The sequence below is a fragment of the Cucurbita moschata genome, unplaced genomic scaffold (assembly GCF_002738365.1).
Source record: "Cucurbita moschata cultivar Rifu unplaced genomic scaffold, Cmos_1.0 Cmo_Scf00027, whole genome shotgun sequence".
Classification (NCBI taxonomy): Eukaryota; Viridiplantae; Streptophyta; class Magnoliopsida; order Cucurbitales; family Cucurbitaceae; genus Cucurbita; species Cucurbita moschata.
In genome coordinates this window covers 422427-444985 of record NW_019268543.1, presented here as the reverse complement: position 1 = coordinate 444985, position 22559 = coordinate 422427, and the positions used below count along the sequence as shown (strand labels likewise).

The following is a 22559-nucleotide window of genomic DNA, read 5'->3' as shown; positions in this document are numbered from 1 at the left end:
AAAAAAAAAAAAAAAAAAAAAAAAAAAAAAAAAAAAAAAAAAAAAAAAAAAAAAAAAAAAAAATTCATAATCGACACAAAACTGAGTGGTGCATATTAAGCCAATGAATACCAAATCCCTCCCATATCACAGCATAGAGTTGAATAAACAAGTCAAAGCAAAAAGTTGAATAAACAAGTCAAAGCAAGCAAATAATTCAACGTCCAATCTACACCACATGCTTAATACTTACCTTGGTCTTGAGGCGGAACCCTAAATATTCAAAGAATTCATTATAGTGAAGAGGTTTAAGAATAGAATGGAAACATTGCATCAACAGTAAAAGAAATAACCAAATCCAAACAGAAAAATCAATATAATCACCTCACAACAAAAATTCAAACAAGAATCCATGTAAATTAGGTGTCAGCTAGATAATGGTTCCTACTAAACAAGGCATAATATTAATGCAACCGAAATGTGCAAACGCACCTCGCTGATAACTTCATTAACCAACTGTTTTGCTGACTCAATCTGTTCGCTTGAACCATCAATCTGTAAGGTTCGTTCTGTAGATGTATCCCCCGGGGGTAAGTGCAATGGTATCACCTATGGAAAATCATAATAGATAATCCCACGTAATCCAAATTAAAAACAATAATTTATGTCATATGAACAAAAAGTGAAAAAGAGTTGGACAATTGAAGTAAAAAATATATATATGTGGTACTAAACTAAGTTTGAAATATAATGTGTGTGTAAAGAGTGAACAGACCTGAATACGTGCTCCAGTCCTAGCTTGCATACTTTTGATTGTTTCACCGCCTTTACCAATAACCAAGCCAACCTAGAAAAAGAACATTAAAACAATCAGAAGTTCCATAAATAAACAAGAAATATGTTCTCAAAATAGATAAACAGTACTTGGGAAATTCCAAAACTAATTTAAGAACCTTATTGTTAGGAATTTTCATGACAAACTGCTCAGATCCTGATGGACCTGTTAATCTCCGCGATACTATGCCAGAACCTCCAGATTCAGCCTGTTTCAAATGTTAATTTTATGAGACAAAATCATTTCGAGCCAAGTTAAAAGACCTATCTACCACCAAAGTGAATTCAATCAAATTTTGTATGGAAATTAAAAATAAAATATTGCCAATAATATGAAGTTAGTAATTGAAAAAATAGAGTAATTGAAAAAATAGTAATGAAATAGTTCATCCTTTATACAAGCCAGTGCATTGCTACACGGCATGCCAACGGTTTTAAGAGGAGACCACACACAAATGTTGATACAGCTCCCCCATGATACACCATGCAGTTCGAAAACTAGGACAAACCTCAGAAAGAACATCATTCATCAGCTGCTCGGCCTTAGCAATTTGATCAGAGGTACCCATTAGCTCAACCATCCGGGTAGCAGAATTGGGATCTGCGTCCATGTCACGAGTAACTTGTATTTTTGCACCAGACTGGAGCTGAAGGTACTTGATGGTCTCACCACCTTTACCAATAATTACGCCGACTCTACCATTAGGAATCTCAATTTTTTTGCTTGTCCCTTGGAAACCATAGGAAACAGGTATAGATGATGGGGCTGAACTTGACATGTGAGGCTTCAGGTCTGCATCCACACAGATCAAGGTCGCAAATTTGCATCCAATCAAATACACAATTTTAATTTTTAAACCATAATATGTTACCAGAACAATTTACTAAATTTTTAAAGGAAACAGGGGTAAAAGACAATGGAAAATAAATCGAACACAATATAAATATAACCTAACACTAAAACTGAAATTCTGAAACGTTTATTACATCCCCCATGCATTGGTTCCCCAAATGCAATTAAAAAAAAAAAAAGTTCAAACCACTTCACAAGCCTTTTTCTTAACCCCTGTAGTAAATCGTGAATACTGTATCTTTTTTATAAACAAGTCGCTCTATAACCAAGATAAATATAACCTAGCACACACGTAATTTTATCCAGTGTTCCCTCATCTTTTCAAGTATAAAACCCGGCTTACTTTGACCTCACTTACGTCTATAAGAAATCAATACAAGGTAGACAATCATACAAAAGCATGAAATATTCAAGAAAGAAAGAGTAAAAAAATAGCAATTACCTGCACCAGAACTAAAACCCTTGTCGTAGGAATCAAACCCGCTCCCGTTCTCAACTCTCGGACGCTTGACATCACCCCCAACGCCAGGTCCAGCACCGGCCCCAACCCCACCGCTGGAGATAATCAACCGAGAGGCAATCTCCTGAGCACGCTGCTTAGCGAGCTGGATCTCATCCATCGGGGGCGGAACGTTATTGTACGACGGAGGCGGAGGATGTGCCGAATCGGAGGAGGGAGAAGTGATGGGGCCGGAAAAGCCAGTCGGCCGGCGGGTGACCATGGGTGGAGGTTGGTCCTCGTACTTGCGCTTGTTGGATGTAGTATCGGTACCAGATGAATACTGCGCTTCGTCAGCCATTGTTTCGAGTCTGAGAGAAAACCCTAAAGACGATAAAACTGGAGGCGAGAAAGCGGATGGGTTTTGCTTTTATAAATGACCAGACGCTTCGGCGCTGGAAATTTATAGCATAGCGCTGTCGAGTCGTCAAGTGTCACTCCTGATATTTTGTCGTTTCAAGTAAATGTTTTTTTTTTTTTTTTTTTTTTAACTAAATTACAAATTCATTCCCTAAAACTTTATTTAATCTTGTATTAAATTTTTAGTTTAAAAAATATATATACACACACATTTTTTTTATTATTATTTAATAAATTTTTTAAAATATGAAAATTGTTCAAAAAAGAAAATTAAATCTCCTTATATATTTGTTACGTCTAACTCTTTATAAACATTTAAATTTTAAGATTAAACGGAATCCTATTTTTAGATTATTGGTTTAAGTTTCGAATAGCAGTATTTAATTTAACTGGAGATAATTTTTTAAACATTTAATATCATTATTTTTTTAATTTATTGATTTTGTTTATTTTAGTTCAATTTAAATTTAATAATTAATTTTCATCTGATGTGTATTCATAGTTCCATATGGATGCTCAAACAATGATCACGAAGTATTGGGCCTACGTTCTGCCAGCCGTGCCTTTTTGAACGGCCCATAACCTGAGTATGATATGGGCTACAATCAGGCCCATATATTATTTAAAGGTTAACTGATTTGTATAGTTCGATTTTATTTTTTCTTTTGACCCAACGGGCTCGAGCTTCATTGGTCTTCGGCTTAACTTCTATGGACTTGGGTTCAGGTCAATTTGCCACTAAACCATCTTATGTTAACCATATTATGTTACGTGTAAATACAAAATATTAGTATGATAAAAAAAAATGTAGACCATTTATTAACCATCTTAAAAAATTATCCACGAATAGAGCGTTACAGTGTAGTTAATAATTTTATATTATTTGGTGTACGAGTAACAAATTATAAATTATAAATTAACTATATATATCTACTATTCAGAGAGTTAAGTCTCGTTCATGATTTATTTGAGATTTAGAAACTTAAATGTGAAATGAATTGTCGGCACGTCTTTTCTATCGGGAGACTTTTTTATTTTCCACTTTTTGTCTTCAATGATTAAGCAATTAAAATAAGCAAAAGAAAATACATAATAAAATATAATCATAATAAAATAGAATCGTATTAAACGCGTTATAAAATTTAATATAAAAAAAAAAACAAATGTAAGTTAATGATAATTTTCACAAAAATTAATTCTCATTTTAACCACAAAGGACAATTTTTTTTTTTTTTTTTTTTAATCTCTATACCTAAAATAAAAATAAAATAACAAGGGTTTGAAGTGTGTCGGTGGGATCGAACTCGGGACGCTGAAAACTTGTGGGGAGCAAGGGCAGCACATGTGAACGCGAAGGCCGCAGCAAGACGAGCGGCAAATCAAAGAGGTGGAGACTTGGGATTGGATATTTATTCATATTTTGAGCAATCAATTTGGCGCTTTTGCTCGGCCACTCACATGCTTGCCATTGCCCTTTTCCTTCTGAAACTTTATGCCTCCGCTCTCAATTAATGCCATTAATTGTTCGCCCCCTATGCTTTTAATTGCTTTCTCACTCTCTCTTTAATTCGATTCCCCTCTATTTTTGTGTACCTGTTTTTATTTATTTGTTTTTAGAGGTTATATTGGTTGACATTTGGTTAGTGATAACATAGTTAATTTTTTATACTATTTAAATATACAAATAATAATATTTTTACAGGTAATTTTTTAAGGGGTTAAAATGACCCATTTTTTGAATCAACATCACTAATAGGTCACTGGTCGCTCGTTCTCAAAAGACAAGTTACGCCAGACAACATAAATTTATAATATTATCTTTCGTCTACTCTTAGAACTGGATATATGCATTAATCTCTGAGAAAGAACGAGGACGTAAATTGGCCCTATTAGGATTTTTATTCCTTCACCCGGTTGATTAAATCAATTTAAACTCATATAAGTAATATATTCAAATAATAAACTTTTAAATTTTTCGTATGTATATGTATATATCAATAGTTTTATTTTTTAAAAACACACATAATTACTCATACAAACAAAGCTGGAAATAGTGCGTTTCGTTGTATGCATCGGGAATCTCGTTCTACTAGAATATAATGTGGATTTTTCAAGTTAAAAAAAATACAATGTAAAAAACGAATGAAGTTCTTCCACGTGTTTTAGTCTAAAATTATGTTTTACATGATTTTCCACGTCTAGGTGTAAATATAAAGATACAAAATTAAATATTGCATTTTTTTTATATTCATTAAAAACAATATTAAAAAAAGCACCCTCTTCTCTTTAGCGGACAAAATTCCAAAACAAAATAAAGCATAAAGAGAGAAAAAAAAAAAAATAAAGATAACATATTATATGCTTCCACTTCTACAAAAACGACACGTAGTAGGTAAATTTACTTTTTTTTTTTAATAAATTAAACTTAAAAAATACCATTTCTAATTTAGTAGTTAGATATTTCATTCAACAAAATTAAATTTCAATAGCAAAAGACTGACATGTCGCTATTATTTTATTAATATATTTAGACACGTAAATATACAAATCTTGACACTCAATCTTTTAAAATATACGACATAAATTAACATTTCTCATATTTAAACATGTCACCAAAATAATCAAAATTATTAAAATTTGATCTATAATCATGTTTTCAATTTATTAAAATTAAGCTCGTAAATATTATTTATTATATAAAAATGTTTTCAAAATTTAAATTAATATTATGAATTTTTAAAAATTTATTATTCAATAAAGATGATATCCATTTGGATAAGAAAGGATGGAATTGAATAAACTTAATTTAATGGTGCAAAAATATTATTGAAAACTCAACTGTATTTGTGCACAATATTTATTAAAAACAATTAGATTCTGTAAAATTAATTTTCATTAAATACACACTGGTTTTAGGCAATGCGATAAATTACAAAACTACACTAGCATATTATAAAGGGAAATTATTTTTTTATTTAAATTCCCAAATTTGTACAGATTATATACTTTATGATATTAATGATTATTTTACTTTAATTAAACGTAAAAACAAATTCTGGGGCCCATAATAAAATATGCGACACTTTTTTTATCCCTTCTTAGTCAAAGCTTAACTACTTACTATTCCTTTCTTTATTATTAATTAAAATATAAGCGAAAAGACGGTAAGGCCCTCCTTCGTTGGCAGGAAAGCGTGTTGCTGTCAAAGGAGACTATGAGCATTTTAGTAACTCGATTGAACTGTCGGCCTTCTAACTATGGTTAAATGAACAACGGTATCGAGTTAGAGTTTGTTCGTTACAGGGCGCTCGTGAGGTTTCTGTCAATGTGCGATGAGGGGGAACGCGGCGTCGGTGACTCGTCTCGACTCGGACGATCCGGTGCGACGAGTTGAAAAATTATCCCAAATAATGTAGGAGTAATTGTTGAAGAGATTTGGTGGTATATAAAAGGTCGAAGAAGCATTCTGAGTATTGAGTGGCGAAGAAGGGAAGGAGGGAAAAGAGAGAATATAGGATAGAGAGAAATGGGGGATTCGAGCGACTCGGTTTCGGTGGATATGGAGTCGATCTATTCTGGGGGAAAGGTACCTGCATTTCCTGTCTCTTTTACGCATTTGTGTAAATTCATGTGATTAGACGTGTTTGAACTTATTCTTTGTATGCTTGCTAAGAAATTGGGGTTCATAATGTTTTGTTTGGACGAATTCATGAAATTAATGATCGTTTTAGACGAAGTTAATCGAGGTTTCTGTGTCGGGTTAATGGCTGCATTCGTCCCCTTCCTTGTTGGTCGTGCATTGTTGATTTTGGTTTGGTTTTGGAAGGGTAGTTGCTGTTGATTTTCGTTTGCATTTTATGGAGTTCCTTTCTTTGTTTTTGAAATTCAATGGTCTTCTTTAGAATCACTGGCGCTGGGTGTTTTCATACCATAATTGGATGGAAGTTGGTTGTTTACTAGCTTAGAAATACATTTTGAATTTAAGTAGATAAAGTTTCTTTATGGAAAGAATCTATCAGTTATGTTTTCTAGCTTAATCTATTATGTTGTTTGCGTCTTCAACTATGAATTTCCATATAGTTAAGCTTTTGTAATCCTCTTTTAATAGTAGTTCATTTATGATTCTTCTACTTGCCGCCTTTTATTTTAGGTGATTCAGTTCTCATTTTTTGTTGGTGTTAGCTGTCTTCACCGAAATAATTTAATTTGAATGCAAACTCATCAATAACTATTAGATTAATTCTTCACTTTACTTCAGGCGATTACGTATAAAAATTAATATTTGTCCAATCATGTTTATGGCAGGAGTATCTTGTGAAAACCTGTTATGGTGCTGTGTCTGTCACAGTGGTTGGAGACCAGGAAAAACCAGCTCTAATCACTTATCCTGATTTAGCTCTAAATCGTGAGTATGTAGAATGTGTCTTGTAAAATGTTATTCATTTTTGTATGCGTATATTAGCTAGGTCACTTCAAGTTACATTTTGATTTAAACCCACGGCAAAGAAGTTGTATGATTTTGGGCATTTCCAGTCATCAAGAAAAGAAAAGTGATGAATCTTTTTTGTTTTCAGTCTTGTCAGATGTGCTTGTAATGTAATATCCAAAATATGATTTTGAGTGTAAAGTAGATCTTCCAGTAAAATAGACACAATTTGGAGTTTTGGATTGATTATAATTGAGTTTTTTTTTTTTTTTTTTTTTTTTTTTTAACTTTTTCCTTCTTGTTTCAGAATAAGTAGTTTTTTTTTTCATTACTTGCGTTACATGGTTTTTTGTTTTGTTTTTAATTTTACATGCTGAATCTTTTGGATTCGATAATATTGGTTATCTTTATCATCTACGGTCCTTTTGGTTGAAACCATCTGTCTTTTTGGTTTTTTTTAAAAAAAATCGTTTCACCCACATATTTGTCTTCTATCTTTTAATAGTAGCTTTTGAAATCCATTTATTTTTATTTGACAAGCTCATTCTTTCAAGATAGAAAAAATAAGTTATTTAATGAAAACATGGCAATCTGAAAACCAAAGGTCCATAAATTTTAATATGAGTTAAAAAGAAATGAAATTATGTATGGCTTATAACTTTGAACTTTTAGTGTCTATCTTTGATTTTTTCGGGTTATTTACCAATGTTTAAATGCCTTATGTTTCATTATTTATCAGATATGTTCTGCTTCCAAGGATTGATGTTTTGTCCAGAAGCTTGTTCGTTATTGCTTCACAACTTTTGCATTTATCATATCAGCCCTCCTGGACATGAGGTTTGTATAATTGGCATGGTCTTATATCTCTCTCTCTCTCTCTCTCTCTGATTTTTTTTTTTTTACGTTAGGTTGTTTTCTACATAGAATAGATTACAAAGCAATTCACTCATACTAGTGAGTACCTTTTTATGAGCGAGTTACTCTTTTTTATCTATTCTATGCAGAAAATAACCTATTATATAATTCTTTTGTGTGGCTTCAATGAAAATGAACTTTCCAACAAGTACGTTGTTTTCCACTTTCACATGAATTCTTCTCATATTGGGACCTTGTTCAAGAGTTATTGCAGTTGGGAGCTGCTGCAATTTGCCCTGATGATCCTGTACTTTCTGCAGATGACTTGGCCGATCAAATTGCTGAAGTTCTTAACTATTTTGGGTAATTCGGTATTCCTTTTGGCTATTTTCAATTTTGTGTAACTTAAACTTCAACTAGCTTAGAATTCCACTTGTCTGACACGTGGAAGTCTTATTTGTTTTACTCATGAGCTCGATTTAGAATGGATATGCACAAACCCGATTACTTACTCTTCTTCTTACCCTTTCTCCCAGACTTAGCGCTGTGATGTGTATGGGTGTTACTGCTGGAGCTTACATCCTCACTCTCTTCGCTGTAAGTTTTCTCCTTGTTCACCATGCACGTGATGCTTTTGTTCTGGTTTGTTTTTTCAAGTCCTCTTGGAAACTTCTCTCATATATTGATTTCACTTGTTGGTGGCAGATGAAGCACAGGCATCGTGTTCATGGTTTGATATTGATCTCTCCCATATGCACAGCACCCTGTTGGACAGAATGGCTGTATAATAAGGTCTTATTTCTGAACTTTTGCGATCATCTTCTGGTTTATTGGAATCAACTTATAAACGAACTTTTCCAAATGCAGGTGATGTCAAATTTGGTTTATTTCTACGGCATGTGTGGGGTAGTGAAGGAGTTCTTGCTAAAGCGGTATTTCAGTAAGGTAGGTCAAAATAGCTTGGGGTTAGACCGCAGAATTTATGTCGTGATGTTGGTCTTTCCTTTACGCAGTCTTTGTATTTGTTAAATCCTATATAACTTGGGATACCTAAATCCAGGCTTTTAAAACACATTACTTAGGTTACACACTGACTACGAACTTTTAAACTCATTTTTCTTCCTAACCTAAACACGAACCAACTTCAGGTTACTTACAGAAATTCAAGCTCTTACTAGAGTTATTCTTTATCAACTGAGTTTGATTGGACATTTGTACTTTGCTGGTTGTTTGGTTGTAGGAGGTTCGTGGTTGTTCTCAAGTACCAGAGTCTGATTTAGTTCAAGCATGCAAAAGAGTGAGTAATCCAGCATTTTTCTAGATTTCTTTTAGCAACTTTAAACTGCTAATTATTACACAGTTGGAAAACATAACGAATTTTAAGAGTTGAGCATTTTTTTGATCAAACATTATGCACATGTCCTATTTCTACAGTCGCTTGAGGAGAGGCAAAGTTCAAATGTCTGGAGGCTTCTTGAAGCGATGAATGGGTAATGTATCGAACTCCAATCTTTTGATGCGTTAAAGAATTTGTGCTTTTCATCAAGTTATCCCTCTGATGTGCGTAGATTTTATGATTTGATTATGTATGAGGGTCAGAGGTCATCCTTCCTTAACATTGTTTTTCTTTAATGCAGAAGGCCCGACATTTCAGAAGGGTTGAGAAAACTGAAGTGCCGTTCATTGATATTTGTTGGGGACAGGTCCCCTTTCCATTCAGAGGCCCTCCACATGACTGTTAAACTAGACCGAAGATACAGTGCCCTAGTGGAAGTATGTCCAAAATTTTCTTTTCCTCTTTGGAGATTATTCATACGTTAAAATCTTAAAGCGGGCTTTATACTACGATGAACTAAAGCGAGCAAGCTCTATTTGCAGGTTCAGTCATGTGGGTCAATGGTGACGGAGGAGCAGCCTGATGCCATGTTGATACCTATGGAGTATTTTCTCATGGGATATGGCATGTATCGGCCATCTCATTTTAGCGTCAGCCCAAGAAGCCCCTTGAGCCCATCTTGCATTGCTCCAGAGCTTCTTTCGCCAGAAAGCATGGGCTTGAAGTTAAAACCAATCAAAACAAGAATCTCATTGGAAGTCTAAACGATGAAAGTAGGCAGAAGAAAAGAAAATAAAGATCGCCTTTTGTATTTATTTGTGCTCGAGGACTTGGATAGTTTTTTGTCTTTTCTCTGGCAATCCATCAGTTCATGAATGTGAGAGGTGTGAGATGTAGATAGAGAAGGAAAGAGGATAATTGATAGTGAAAACTTCTAGGCAGAAATCAGAATTTGTCATTCTTTCATTTGTAATCAAAAGAGTTAGTTGAAGAGGAGAGGGGGACCGTAATGTAAATCCCAGAATAATTTATTTCCAATAAATAAATAATGTTTTTAGATGGAAAGATCGCCTACTTCTGACCATGTTTTTCTTTTGCCTTTTCTTTGCAGAATGAAGCTTGTGATTCTTCGCGATCATCAGTAATGTTTCCTTTTCACCCTTAAATTATTGCATTTAATTAGTCTTTGGAGATGTAGCAATAAGGAGATCGAAGCAAAAGAAATTCTTCAGGTTGAATGTTTCGATTGCCTTAAAGAATATATAGAATGTTCACTGTGGTTACATCCACGCTGGAATTCAGTCCGAGATAAACTTGTCTAATCATTCACTATATAATGCTCAATCATTCACAGTTCAAGCTGACATCTTATTGCTGCAGATGCTTATCTGGGTCGATGAATTCTTATCCCTTCCGAGTTTTAACTGGATTTTCTTCTGCTCATTTCAGCATACATTTCTTCGATCATCGGTTTCCACAGCCGAACACGAGCATTGATGAACCAATTAGAAACCTGCCCAAATGCAAGAATGGCATAAACTCAGTAATGGTGACGAAATGAAAATTCAAGGAAATCCTGAAGCAGCAAGAACCTGATTTCTGGTTAATCCACTTTTTACTGCAAGTAAATGCTTCTCTGTGTCCTTGGGGTACCTGAAAAATCACAACAGTTTGACACAATTCCATTGAACAAACATTCCTTCAACTTATTTTACATAACTTCAAGATGCAAACCAAATTTGTCTCAGAATCTTACGGATGGAGAAAGTTCTGAAACATCCATGCCCTTAGAACTGAGACAGATTTTTCAGGTAAGCCTCTCTGTGGCCTCCATAATTGACTATCTTTCCTTTTCAACTGCTGGAGAGCCCACTGCTTCTGGATGAATGATGCCTCGAAGGTTTTCTCGTTCTCCTTGGTGCACATTGTGTCAGAATGCATCCCCACAGCAATAATACAATCAGTAATTTTCTCCCTCAAGTTTTTATAAACAGAAGTGATTGTCTGGAGAGTGTAACGAGTATGCAAGCGAGGGTCCAAATCAGTGGCGGCATGAAATGCAGATGTAACAGTATGGATCTCATCCAAGCATTGACTGTACCTTTCATCAATCTGAAACATTATCAAGTTGTTCAGTAATAGAACAGTACAAAGACAGATTCAGTAAACCATTATATTCAGTTAACCAACCAATTGTAGTAGAGTCAACAGATGGGATTTCTTGGCGTCACCAGATAGTTTTTGCCATTGAATCTCCATTTGAATTTGTGAACTGCATCTACCAGTTACATCAGAACCGAATTCAACTGTATTATCATCCAGGGAACTTGATGAGAATGGCACAAACCCAACTGTGGATGTTAAATGCCTATCTTGTTCTGAACTTTCTAGTGGATAGCTTGCAATTTGAGAAAGTACGTCCTGAATGACCGAGAGATATCTCGATCCCGCTATTGCTTGAGAGAGGTGAACAGGACTACCACATCTGTAACTTAGAGAGAGGTCCCTGAAGTTGCACGAATTCAGGTTCGAGGCTAATTCTGTGCTATTCAAGCAAGGCTGAGTAGCACCAGAAAAGGTCAACTGTGAATACTGGTCCAGAAAATTGGTTCCTCCACTAAGGACGGGATTAGATGTGGCAAGACTAAGAGAAAGCTCATTCCATAACTTGGAGTTCATAGTATTAGATGGCATCCAGCCATTTTGATTCAGATTTTCCATAGACGAGATGGTCTGGAAATCTGATCTTTCTGGATTCTCCCTTGCAAGTTGCTGAATACAGTTAAACCTCTGGCTTTCCCACTTGTTGTTCAAGTTACATAAAGACTCATCACCTTCACAGATCAGAGAACTTGCAAATGAAGAATTTAAAGCATTAGAGGTACTGGGTATGATGCACGTTCTAAAAGTTTCTAATGGCTGGAAATGACGGTCTGGAAATGCTGAATCTTTTGTATTTTCACAAATAACGTTCAGTGGAGTAAGAGAGGTGGATTGAAAACAAGTAACAGGAATTGCTCCTGCTAACTGATTATGAAACTCAACATTACCAGAGGGACTCGAACAAGCATCCCCCAGATCGATTTGTTGCAGAGCAGTCGACATTGGAGAAGAAACTAAGAACCCCAACAGATCAGATATCAGTACTAGTAAGAACAGAGCATCTAGATTCTGGCAGAGTCAAAAGGATAGGAAATTCAGCTGCAATATGGCTCAGATCATTACGGTCAAATTAATTGGACATATCGACTGGGTTCTGAAAGTGAAGTCATTTGGGCTTAGCCACATCCACCTGAGAGCATTAATCAAGTCATTTTCCAACTGTTCAAGCTGCAATTCCAATAGCATTTCTAAGTTCAATGCAACATCAAGTTGTTCGTACCAAACAAAAAATAAACCTTCCCAGTTCAAAGCATAAGGAGGAGCACTTTCAGCTAAATCCAGACATCCAAAATCACATTAGACCAGAATTAACTTCAATATTGAAAGGGAAATTAGCAGTGGTAGCATGCATATCTAGACCCAATTGCCACAAGAATGAAAAGCATGCTACAGATAATGACAAGCCATACCTGGAAGCTTCACAAATTATTACGACACAATGCAATAGAGGGAACAAGCATAACAACATACAAGAGTGAAGGAAACAGTGGTCCACATCAAAACTCACTCTGTAAACCACAAGCCAAAGCATAAAGATTGGGCACTGATTACATGAGATGACAAAGAAACCAACCTTCCACTTGATAAATCTTTATCATCCAAAATAGGATGAGAAACTTAACGTGAAAGCCCCACACTTGATCTTCTGAAAAGTACACTGTGGTCCTGAATTTCTAGGCAAATAAATGGATGGGATAGCTTAGCGAAGAATTTCAAGCTTGCAAAGTATAAAACGCAAAAAAATTGCTACAGTGGTTACATAATTCATGTTTCTTCACACACAGGAGATCAATGACAGCCTAAAAAGGCAAAAGGAGAAGACTAAAGGAAATTAGTTTCTTGTTTCTCCAGAAAAGGGTGCCTATGGTGAGAATCAAGATAAAGCCGATGGTAGAAAAAAGTGATACAAAATTTTGCATGAATAAAGGAGAACGGAATAGGTTCAAGAGTCCAAACCCCGAGAAGCTTAAGTTTGGAGTATTGAACACCAAGGAGATGTATAATCACAATCTCTGGCCACAAACATTAAAGCTAAAATACGTACAGCTCAGGAAAATGAATGACACCCATCTCAGAGAACCATGAAAAGGAAGAAAGAGAGTGAAGAGGCCACAAGAGAACTCTGCATGACGGTGGAGATGGAGGAAATGGACCCACTAGATAAAGATAGAAAGAAGCAACAGCCGCACAAGAGAAAACCAGGGGGTGGGGAGAGAGAGGGAGAGAGAGAGGAGAGAGAGGAGAGAGAGAGATTTGCCCTTGGGTGCAGAGCCACTCACTCTTTGTTACAGGCTTTAAAGGGCCCATGCCCTTCCTCTCTGTGCCATCTCCTTTGTCTTGCTCATGTCCTCTTATTATCTGATCCACTGCAATCATCATAATCAAAATATCTGGATTCTCTCTGTTGAAACTTCTGTTCCTGCCAAGTCTTCTCAGCACCATTTTTCAGACAAAACTCCCTTTCTTTTTAGCTATACTGAACAAGAAAACCAAAGTGATGAGATGCAAGAGCAAATAAAGGAACTATGCATCACACTTTTTCTTCAGAATCAAACAACAAACAACTTAAAGGCAATCAAATGTGAAAAAGAGAGAAACTTTACTGTTTCACCAGTGTACTTTTGAACAGTTATAGTCTCAGAATTTAAAGGGAGAGAAAAGAGCCTGAAAATGATGATGCAAGCAAACCCAAACTGACGAGAAAATCTTGTGGGATATCTTTGACGAATTTAATGGCTGCAAGTCGCAATAAACCAATACCCATCTGCTTGTTTTGGCTATACGTACTTCTTGGATAATGAGAGTGACCCTAATGCTCATATTCGAACCATAATGGTTATCCATTAAGTAACAACATGATGATGAAACAATGCAATCGATTCTTAAATCTAGAGCTCTGCCATTGGATCTGAGGTGATACAACCCCACTTTTTCCCCCATTGTCTAAATCTTTACTCTGATCTTCTTTTGAGCTTTGAGCTCTGACCAAGAAGCTATAATGGGATTTGGGTAATAACCAGAAATAACTAAAGGAAATAATGTGGACCTACAACCTCAATGCTCGAGCAACTCTTCCATCGAGCTGTTACTCGAGAGAATGCGTTGTGGGTTCTGCCTTTTCTCTGCACTGCAGGCTTGGTAAGTGAAACCATTTAATGGGTTTAATTTGTAAGCATCCCAATTGTCGCTCTGAAGTCAGACCCCTCTCTCTTACAAAGTGGGTTTTTAATGATTACCCAAGTAAGAAAGGAAGAGAAGGGTGTCCTTAACGCGAGAGTTAATGGACAAAATATGCTTCAAAGAGTACGGTTCTTGAAAGGATTAAAGAGAAAAGACAGTACATTCATTAAACTCAAGTGTAATTATCATTCAGCTTCCACGTTGGATGGTGAAGAGTAACTCAAAGCTCGAGATTGATTTCAAAGAGCAAAGGTGTTTGACAGCACAATGACAAAAAAGAAAAATGACAGTAAAATATATGAAATTTCCTTACCATTACCACATGGTTGAGTGTGAAAAAACCGGGGGGTGTGGGGTCTGCTGCTACTTGCTTGGTTGCCTGCAAACCCAAACAGAGAAATGCTGCCAATGGACACTGCAAAGAAAAAGAAAAAGAGAAAGAAAAAGAAGAGTTCAAATTCAATGTCTCGTAGCCCTTCGTACTCCTAAAGGGGAATACTGATTGCTACCTTTTCTTCTCTACTAATGTTTGGTTTTTTGTGTAATTCAGAACCCACAAACTGGGCTTCATTCGTAGAAGCAAACAATTTTGACGCAGAAAAGGGATTTTGGGGATGTTTTTCTTTGAACATCGATGAATTAACTCAATTCGCCCAAAATTGGACAAGTTGAGAAACCTCGTGACAGCTTCGCAATCGGATTCAGAGAGAGGTCCCAAGGTGGGTGACCAATATCCGGACCTTCCCATGACTCTGACTCAGTGCGTGCTCAGTTGAAAAGACACAAACACCCATCAACCAATACAGGCTATTTTTCTTTTAAATTCAATATTAATTCTGCATTTTAATATTATCACAAAACTAATATTTTAATATTAAACCCTATTTACTAAATAAAATATCACAAATAATAAATATTGACCTAGATTTATTACCTTAAATTGCCAAAAAAGAAACCAGAAATTAGGAGTATGCCATTTTTAATTTAACATACTAGATATAAATTTAAAAAATTAAGGATCTATTAAGTATTTTTTTAAACATCAATAGTTTATGTACTAACATAAAAATTCATTCACAGAATATAGTTTAACAAAAAAGTTAATCTAAGATATTTTATTTAAAAAAACATAAAAAAAGTGTTTAAATTGAGTTTAAAACATACCTTTTGAAGATTTTTTTTTTAGTTTGTGAATTTGAATATTGATCCATGATAACTGTTAACTAGTTGAGTTGTATTAAGATTAAAAAATAATGATTTTGTTAACTAGTTGAGTTGTATTAAGATTAAAAAATAATGATTTTGTCCTTTAAAGAAAAAAATATATGTATATATATTGGCGTCCCGATTTTATGATGTATACGAATTCACCCATGTTCTCTGCATAAATTACAAGAGTGCCATTATCGAGAACTACTGTCCGGCCCATGTTGTAGACTGTAGCCCAGTTGCGCCATACTACCTATCCAAGCCCATTAGTTTAAAATCGGCCCATTTATCACTTTTCCGATTTTTTTTTTCATTTTTAAATACGATTGCATATAAATTGAAGTATTATCATATGTTATGTGCGTAACTCAATTAGTTTATGAGGGTTCACGTGCTTCACGATCATTTATTTATTCAACTAATTTTGTTAATTACCTGTTTTGATATCTGAATTTTCAATCTCCATAATTTAAAATGCGTGTGTTTAGTGGGAATCGATGGACTTACAGCCTTGGACCTTTTTTTTCGCTGATGAGCATCTGATGAAGAGTCTTGAAGGTGACAACTTGGCAAAAATCAATATTGACACTGCAAAAAAAACAGCAAAGTGATCATTTTGGAGGGTACCAATTTCATTATAAATATCCAAACTATAATACATTTTACAAAGAATCAGGTCATAGTGAAGACAAATACAATAGTAGTTCCTCTACAGTACTGGCCCCACAGTTCCTCTATCTGATTTTTCCATATCTAAAGGTCAGTTGAGTGTAACAAAAAATGATTCTGGACACGCTTTTATATGATGCTAGAAAAACATGAAATATACAGATTGGCTCAATCGACTTCACTTGCACATGGGGGATGATGAGCAGCCCAGAATTTGACTCCTCCAGCAGAAACTGATGTTTCATTTTCAATTGACATACAATCAGAGTATCACTGTCATGAATCATGAGGTCCCTGGACTATCAACATTGCCCGCTGCTTTACACTGTCTGAGCGGATGATGTCTCCTTTAAATCCAATCTGAATTATCACAAGAAAAAATAAAGATAAATTTTGATCAAGCTGATAACAAATAGTGGCGTATTAAGCAGTTCTAGGAGCCAAATTTAAGTAAAAAGTTTATACCTCAACGAGACTATCTGGAGAGAACCATCGCAATAGCACGCCTAAATGCACGACAGCTGGTATCAGCTTGAAAAGAAAAGGAGTTGTCACCTGCACAAAATGTTCACAAATGCCCCATCCAGAAGTTTATTTCTTGAGATAATTGATCATATGGTGAACACGTGAGACATTAACATTTTATAAAAATACAAATCATATAAGAAAGATTTTTAGCATTCAAACAATCCTAAGTAATTGTTATCAAACACATAGGAGAAGAGTCAACACACTTCCAGCTATTTCTAAATTATTCATAATTCTTAAGTATAATTGTTATCTTAAAAAGATCAATACTACAGCAGATAACTCAAACTAATCTAATAAAAAAAAAGTCTAATAAAACAGCCGTGCTGAGAAAAGAAATTGATGTAATAGATCATAACCATACTACGTATGCGCACACAAACACACATACAGAACTGAATTACATCTCACCAGACTGAGAGCTGTGGTCCCAATAAGCAGTAGATACAATTTCCCCTGAAAATTGTCATAGTATCAGTATTTAGTAAAAAATATTATTCTTTTCATTTATCCATTTTTAAATAAGAATAGTTTAAAAAATACACACATTATTAAACTAAGTGATCTTAACAATATGTTCATTTTTTCAGTTATTCAACACTGTTGTCCAAGTGGAGAAGTTTTTTGTAACTTATTTGTAATGGGTTCTCCTCCCCATATTTGTAGTCTTGTACTTTCATATTAAAAAAAAATAATGATAATAATACAAGTAATTTAAAAATGAATAGAACAGTAAATTTTGGAGTATTTAATTTTTAAGTTAGCATATTAAAACTATATATACATATATATAATATTAGCCATATTCAAGGCATTGAAAGTAAATTTTCACAAGAAGAAAAATAAGTAATCAAACTAAGCAGTATTTAATTTTGAACTGAATAAAATAAATTATAGTTAAGATTAAATTAGCCATATTAAAGAAAGTATTTGGTTCACAATATTAAGTACCAAAAGTAACCCATGGTATTTAGTTCAAACTTGATCACATTAAGATAGCATAAATATATAGTACTTCATTTTGAAGCTAGTCAATTAAAATAACACAATTCAAAGAAACACCTCTCTCCTATCAAAATAAATTCGAAGAAACGATTTTTAACTTTGAACTTGGTCATATTTGAATAATAAGAAAAACATTCAGTTTTTGAGAAACTTAAGTAAATTTGAGTCCCAGTTATTCATTTAATGTATAGTTTTCATAAACTTGTACACCAAACACAATTGTCTTCAATCCAGACTTTCTATACTCCCAAATTAAACCCGCCACCGCCAGACTTCCTAAGTCTAGGCTTAAGAAACTGAACCCACACCCAAACGCCCCAAGGATCTCAGAGATCATGCAATATGATTTATGATTAGCAGGAGAATTTTTTTCATGCATCTCATTAATGTTTTTCTTGAGAAGCAGTATAACCGTACTGACCTCAACTAGATGAAGATTAGAAGCACGGCTGAGAAGAACAAAAGCAAACTCTCCAATCTGAGCCAGTGACATTCCAACCTACACATCAAAAATCAATATCCAGAGGACTGATTACAACATACCATGAATTTTGGACGAATGCTGAGGCTATAGTAATATAACCTTACCAAAACTGATGTCTTGTTGTTATATCCAAATCCCTTCACCACTGTGCTAATTACAATTGTTTTTACAATTATCACCAGTATAACAGCTGCTAGTAATATATCAACATGGTTCCACAAAAACTGAACGTGGATCAGCATTCCAATGCTGGCAAGAAAAAGGGCCGCAAAAAGGTTCCTTATAGGCTCTATCTGTAGACAATTAATTATAAAATCACTCAATAGGAATCAATGCATGATTTGTAACATTACAATTAAGTCATGCATCTCTTGAAACAAAGCATGGAATACTTTACTTGTTCAAGTGTGTGTTGAGCAAGATCAGTTGTCGATATCATCACTCCAGCAGCAAAGGAACCCAATTCTAGACTTAGCCCTAACTTATCACTACACTGAAATTGTAAAAATAGTTAATAACAGAAAATACATCCAAAAAATAATTTCAGTCAATCATATTGTGACCAATAAAATAATACAAGTTCATCATATAGACATGGGATCCCCACTGAAGTACACATGCTTCAAAGAGTTATATTTTAAAAGAAGAAGAAGAAGAAGAAAAGGCGCCAATAAGAGGAAGTTGTGCTGTTCTTTCCCTTTTAAAGGATAGATGAATGAAGTACTTCGACAGATTCTTTTTTCTTTTGTTTTTCAAGGTTTTGAGGTGTATTTGGTGTGTTCTTTTGAAATTTTTTTAGTTTTATACCTCCTTGTGGAGGGTGGCCTCTAAGGTCTTTCGTAATAATTAGTTAGCTGTGTTATTCTTTTGGATTGGAGGCCCATTTAGTGGGTTAGGGCTCCTTCTGTGCGGGCTGTCTTTTCATATGCCTTGTATGAATTTCATGTTTCAAAATGAAAGTTTGGTTTTTTTATTAAAAAGATTAAAACTTTATAATATGCAAGACTTACCTGAATAATAGAAATGATGACAATTCAAAATGACACCTTCGCATATGCATAAAATCAAACTCACACAGAACAAGGAAAGTAGATACTGACCCACGCTACAAGCAAGCAGAACGCCACTGACGCTAATTGATAGAGTTCATTGGTCTGCAGAGAAAAATAAACATAGAAAATGCATCTGAACTTCTGAAAATTTTCCAATTGTTAAATCACGTTTATAAATTCCATAGAATAATAAATGTATCGATGCAATAAAGCATACCTGTGATGATAGACTTATCATCAACTTTAAAAGCCAAGGAACACATGTACGGGATAAAATTGACAAAACAACCAAAAAAGTAACCAAGATCACCAACCTGGTTGAGAAAATATAAAACCTCATAAATATAAGATTCATACACCACAATTTATCTCATAATTTACAAGTCATTACAAAACCAGTTACCGTTCTTCCTTAGTAATAAAGGATTTTTAATTAAAACATCAAGAATAATTAACCATCTGCAAAAAGCATAAAAGGCTAGTTCCATGTGATTCAGGTAATAAATACACAATATGGTTTAATGCACCAACTTCCGCTCTTTTTAGAATAAACATAAACCTCAAAAGGAATGACACACAAACTCAAAGGAGCTTAAACTTAACCTTTGAACTCCACAAGTTTGTAGCCAAACCAAACATATCTCAAAGCTCCTTAATCCCAAACATTTTTGAGAACCCTCGAGTCCATACCTAAAGTGTTCTAAAATGAACACACCTCTAACAGCATTAAGCCCAATAATTTAAATTGTTGTTAGATTTTTTTATATGTGCGGAGTGTTTGGGCCAGCATGTGTGCACCTTGATTATTCTCATGACAAAACTATTTGATCCTACTACGTTTGTTTGACAACATAACAACTACAATTGAAGGTACGCTCATGTGTTTAACAAATCCCTGCTTATACTTACACTTTACTCATGGACATCACTCCTTTAAGAATACCAGAATTCCCACCTAATACTGGAAGCAAAGCAAACAATAACCCAACAGCACAGTCCTGCAAGGCCAAGAAAACAGATTAGTTAGGTAATAATTGTCTCCCCTATGAGGTCAAGGTTAAATGAAGAAAAAAAAAAGAAAAAAGAAATAAAAAAACATTGCCTGCAAGATAAGGGTGCCAATTGTGACTTGTCCATGAAGAGCATTAGTCGAGTTCTTTTCCATCAAAAACTTCAGAACCTACAATCCAAGACAGTAGTTATTTTATTATGTAGACAAGAACATAGGCCATAAACCATGCCAGTGAATGTTGGCACTCTCATGCATTCAAAAAATTTATACAATATCCTACCACTGCTGTTGAGGACATTGATAGGAATGCTCCAACAAATACTCCTTCAGAAGCACTCCCACCGCATGACTGCAAAAAAAAAGTCAGAACTGCTGAAGTTAAAGTGAAAGAAAAGAGTCCTATGAAACTTTATTATAAAAATTTATCAATAAAATAAAATATGAAAAGTATATTATGAGAGAAGGCATGCAAAAATAGGAAAGGTGAGCGTTAGAACCAATGCCAGGAGCAGGATCCAAACTAACTAATTAATTCAACAGGCAAAAATAAGGTAGTCAACAAGACGATCATCTGGATTTGCTGTTAACCGGAAAAAAGATATAATTCAGAGAAGCCACTGGTTATTACCGAGGCTGTGATCCCACTGAGGCATATAAATAGAAAAATTTGGAGCAAGCCACCAAGAACAGCAACTGCACGAACAACTCGAAGCTAAAACACAGCATTAGGCTTAGCAAATGTATCATGATTTTATAAACATTTATGAATGACATTGAATGGAAATAAGACTGACCTTAGTTGTTGAAAACTCCAACCCCAGTGCAAAAAGAAGAAAAATTACACCAAATTGAGCTACCGTTTCAACCTAAACACAGAAGTCAATAAGAAGGAACTTGAGGACAAAAGAAAGGATAAGGCTGTTGGTAAAGGCAACATGAAAAGAAATCAAAACAAATGTCATTTTTCTCTCAATAACCATCACACGAGCCAACTATATCAGTATGATTTTCATAGACAAAACACCGTCAGAGTAGTAAAATCCAGAAAGATAGTGCCAGAGTGATAGCTTAGGAGATGGCTACCTCTGTTCAATAAAAAACCTCACAAGAAATTCATCCGAACCTTCTTTTTTTTTTTCTTTTTTCTTTTGATGGAAAACCGCTACTTCCCTTGCCTTATTTATAACCTTTCATAACAACTAATTATCTAACAACTACCCTATCTGTAGACCTAACAAATTAGAATCAACCTAAAGAAACTTGGTTAAAAGGCCAATGCGCGTGAAAATAATCAGCTTCCAATTTTTATGAATTCCAGAAAATAATCCAAAATGCAGCAATGCCCATTCTTTTACCATGACCTATCTACACATTGATTGTTCAGCATTTAAACTTTGGATCTGAAACAAAAATCACAAATAAAAGGGATAGGGTTTTTTTTTTCTTTTTTTTTTTCCTGTTCATCTGAGAAGATCTCATGAAGAGATCAAGAATTTTGCCCCCAATCTTCTCAGATGAGCTAAAAGCCTGAATGTTCCATTTTCAGCACTGAAGACATGTATAAAACATGAAGAATCGAGGACATGCACTCAAAATAGCATGCCAAATGTAAAAGTTGTTTTCCAAATTTTGGGCAGAGGAAAAAAAGAGCCCTGGAAAATCATAAATAATAGATTCGGGAGCAACGTACTTGCACCATTTCACTGACAAAGTTAAATCCTCCAGGTCCAATAATAGATCCTGCTAGGAGGTATCCAGTTATAACCTGATAAAATATAACACAGGTTATATATATTGTATTGTCCATATCATGGAAATCAGATCACATCCTAAAATTGTTATTCACCATCAAATAGCTAAGGTAAAAAAATAATCATACTGGTTGTCCAGCACAGGCGAAGGCAATGCCACCACAGGTTGCAGAGACAATTACGATAACCAAGTCTGAGATCAATCTGCCAACGCACAAAATCAGAGGGTAATATCAGTTGTTACTTGGGAACAATTGTACGAAATAAAACATACCTCAAGTCTAGTTGTAGCACTGGATATTTAGACTTGAAGTTAGATATGATAAACACATTATCCTGAAAAAAAAAAAAAAAAAAAAAAAAA

General features: G+C 34.7%; 4 protein-coding genes across 10 annotated transcripts in view; 1 reads left to right on the top strand and 3 right to left on the bottom strand.

Moving 5' to 3' along the window:
• Positions 1 to 2545, bottom strand: part of LOC111462896 (far upstream element-binding protein 1) — a 6338-nt gene extending 3793 nt beyond the window's left edge. The window contains exons 1-5 of the mRNA XM_023106699.1: positions 2109 to 2545; positions 1323 to 1606; positions 933 to 1022; positions 755 to 826; positions 472 to 588 (exon numbers count right to left, since the gene is read on the bottom strand). Coding sequence (XP_022962467.1) covers positions 472 to 588; positions 755 to 826; positions 933 to 1022; positions 1323 to 1606; positions 2109 to 2466 — 921 coding nt within the window. The 5' untranslated portion in view covers positions 2467 to 2545. The remainder of the gene's footprint in view (positions 1 to 471; positions 589 to 754; positions 827 to 932; positions 1023 to 1322; positions 1607 to 2108) is intronic.
• Positions 2546 to 5846: 3301 nt separating this feature from the next.
• LOC111462611 (protein NDL1) lies at positions 5847 to 10201 on the top strand. 4 transcript variants are annotated; one of them, XM_023106247.1, is made up of 11 exons: positions 5847 to 6111; positions 6831 to 6930; positions 7691 to 7788; positions 8081 to 8169; positions 8343 to 8403; positions 8512 to 8598; positions 8674 to 8751; positions 9047 to 9103; positions 9241 to 9296; positions 9444 to 9579; positions 9685 to 10201. In XM_023106247.1, exons 1-11 carry the CDS (start codon positions 6052 to 6054, stop codon positions 9904 to 9906), a joined length of 1044 nt encoding a protein of 347 aa, XP_022962015.1. In that variant the 5' UTR covers positions 5847 to 6051; the 3' UTR covers positions 9907 to 10201. The 4 variants fall into 4 exon arrangements, with proteins under 4 accessions (XP_022962015.1, XP_022962018.1, XP_022962016.1 ...); XM_023106250.1 differs by lacking the exon at positions 5847 to 6111 and adding an exon at positions 6295 to 6352; XM_023106248.1 differs by lacking the exon at positions 5847 to 6111 and adding an exon at positions 6385 to 6509.
• On the bottom strand, positions 9990 to 15296 carry LOC111462608 (homeobox protein ATH1-like). Of its 4 annotated transcripts, XM_023106242.1 has the most exons (7): positions 14995 to 15295; positions 14799 to 14900; positions 12879 to 13781; positions 11333 to 12472; positions 10899 to 11254; positions 10735 to 10795; positions 9990 to 10655 (listed from the first exon to the last, which is right to left on the bottom strand). In XM_023106242.1, exons 4-7 carry the CDS (start codon positions 12245 to 12247, stop codon positions 10563 to 10565), a joined length of 1425 nt encoding a protein of 474 aa, XP_022962010.1. In that variant the 5' UTR covers positions 12248 to 12472; positions 12879 to 13781; positions 14799 to 14900; positions 14995 to 15295; the 3' UTR covers positions 9990 to 10562. The 4 variants fall into 4 exon arrangements, with proteins under 4 accessions (XP_022962010.1, XP_022962012.1, XP_022962011.1 ...); XM_023106244.1 differs by lacking the exons at positions 14799 to 14900; positions 14995 to 15295 and adding an exon at positions 14359 to 14656; XM_023106243.1 differs by lacking the exons at positions 14799 to 14900; positions 14995 to 15295 and adding an exon at positions 13909 to 14343.
• Positions 15297 to 16302: 1006 nt separating this feature from the next.
• Positions 16303 to 22559, bottom strand: part of LOC111462606 (K(+) efflux antiporter 6) — an 8162-nt gene continuing 1905 nt past the window's right edge. Inside the window, exons 5-20 of the mRNA XM_023106239.1 lie at positions 22470 to 22531; positions 22324 to 22399; positions 22135 to 22209; positions 21239 to 21310; positions 21073 to 21156; positions 20725 to 20793; positions 20535 to 20612; positions 20342 to 20430; positions 19650 to 19746; positions 19481 to 19534; positions 18778 to 18873; positions 18485 to 18673; positions 18318 to 18395; positions 17303 to 17347; positions 16829 to 16918; positions 16303 to 16723 (exon numbers count right to left, since the gene is read on the bottom strand). Coding sequence (XP_022962007.1) covers positions 16640 to 16723; positions 16829 to 16918; positions 17303 to 17347; positions 18318 to 18395; positions 18485 to 18673; positions 18778 to 18873; positions 19481 to 19534; positions 19650 to 19746; positions 20342 to 20430; positions 20535 to 20612; positions 20725 to 20793; positions 21073 to 21156; positions 21239 to 21310; positions 22135 to 22209; positions 22324 to 22399; positions 22470 to 22531 — 1338 coding nt within the window. The 3' untranslated portion in view covers positions 16303 to 16639. The remainder of the gene's footprint in view (positions 16724 to 16828; positions 16919 to 17302; positions 17348 to 18317; positions 18396 to 18484; positions 18674 to 18777; positions 18874 to 19480; positions 19535 to 19649; positions 19747 to 20341; positions 20431 to 20534; positions 20613 to 20724; positions 20794 to 21072; positions 21157 to 21238; positions 21311 to 22134; positions 22210 to 22323; positions 22400 to 22469; positions 22532 to 22559) is intronic.

Coding starts and splice junctions, on each gene's coding strand:
- LOC111462611 (XM_023106247.1), top strand. CDS start 6,052: ATGGGGGATTCGAGCGACTCGGTTTCGGTGGATATGGAGTCGATCTAT. Junction 6,931..7,690: donor TCCTGATTTAGCTCTAAATC/GTGAGTATGTAG, acceptor ATTATTTATCAG/ATATGTTCTGCTTCCAAGGA. Junction 9,580..9,684: donor GATACAGTGCCCTAGTGGAA/GTATGTCCAAAA, acceptor CTCTATTTGCAG/GTTCAGTCATGTGGGTCAAT.
- LOC111462608 (XM_023106242.1), bottom strand. CDS start 12,247: ATGTCGACTGCTCTGCAACAAATCGATCTGGGGGATGCTTGTTCGAGT. Junction 11,255..11,332: donor TGTTGACTCTACTACAATTG/GTTGGTTAACTG, acceptor ATAATGTTTCAG/ATTGATGAAAGGTACAGTCA. Junction 10,796..10,898: donor TTTCAGAACTTTCTCCATCC/GTAAGATTCTGA, acceptor GTGATTTTTCAG/GTACCCCAAGGACACAGAGA.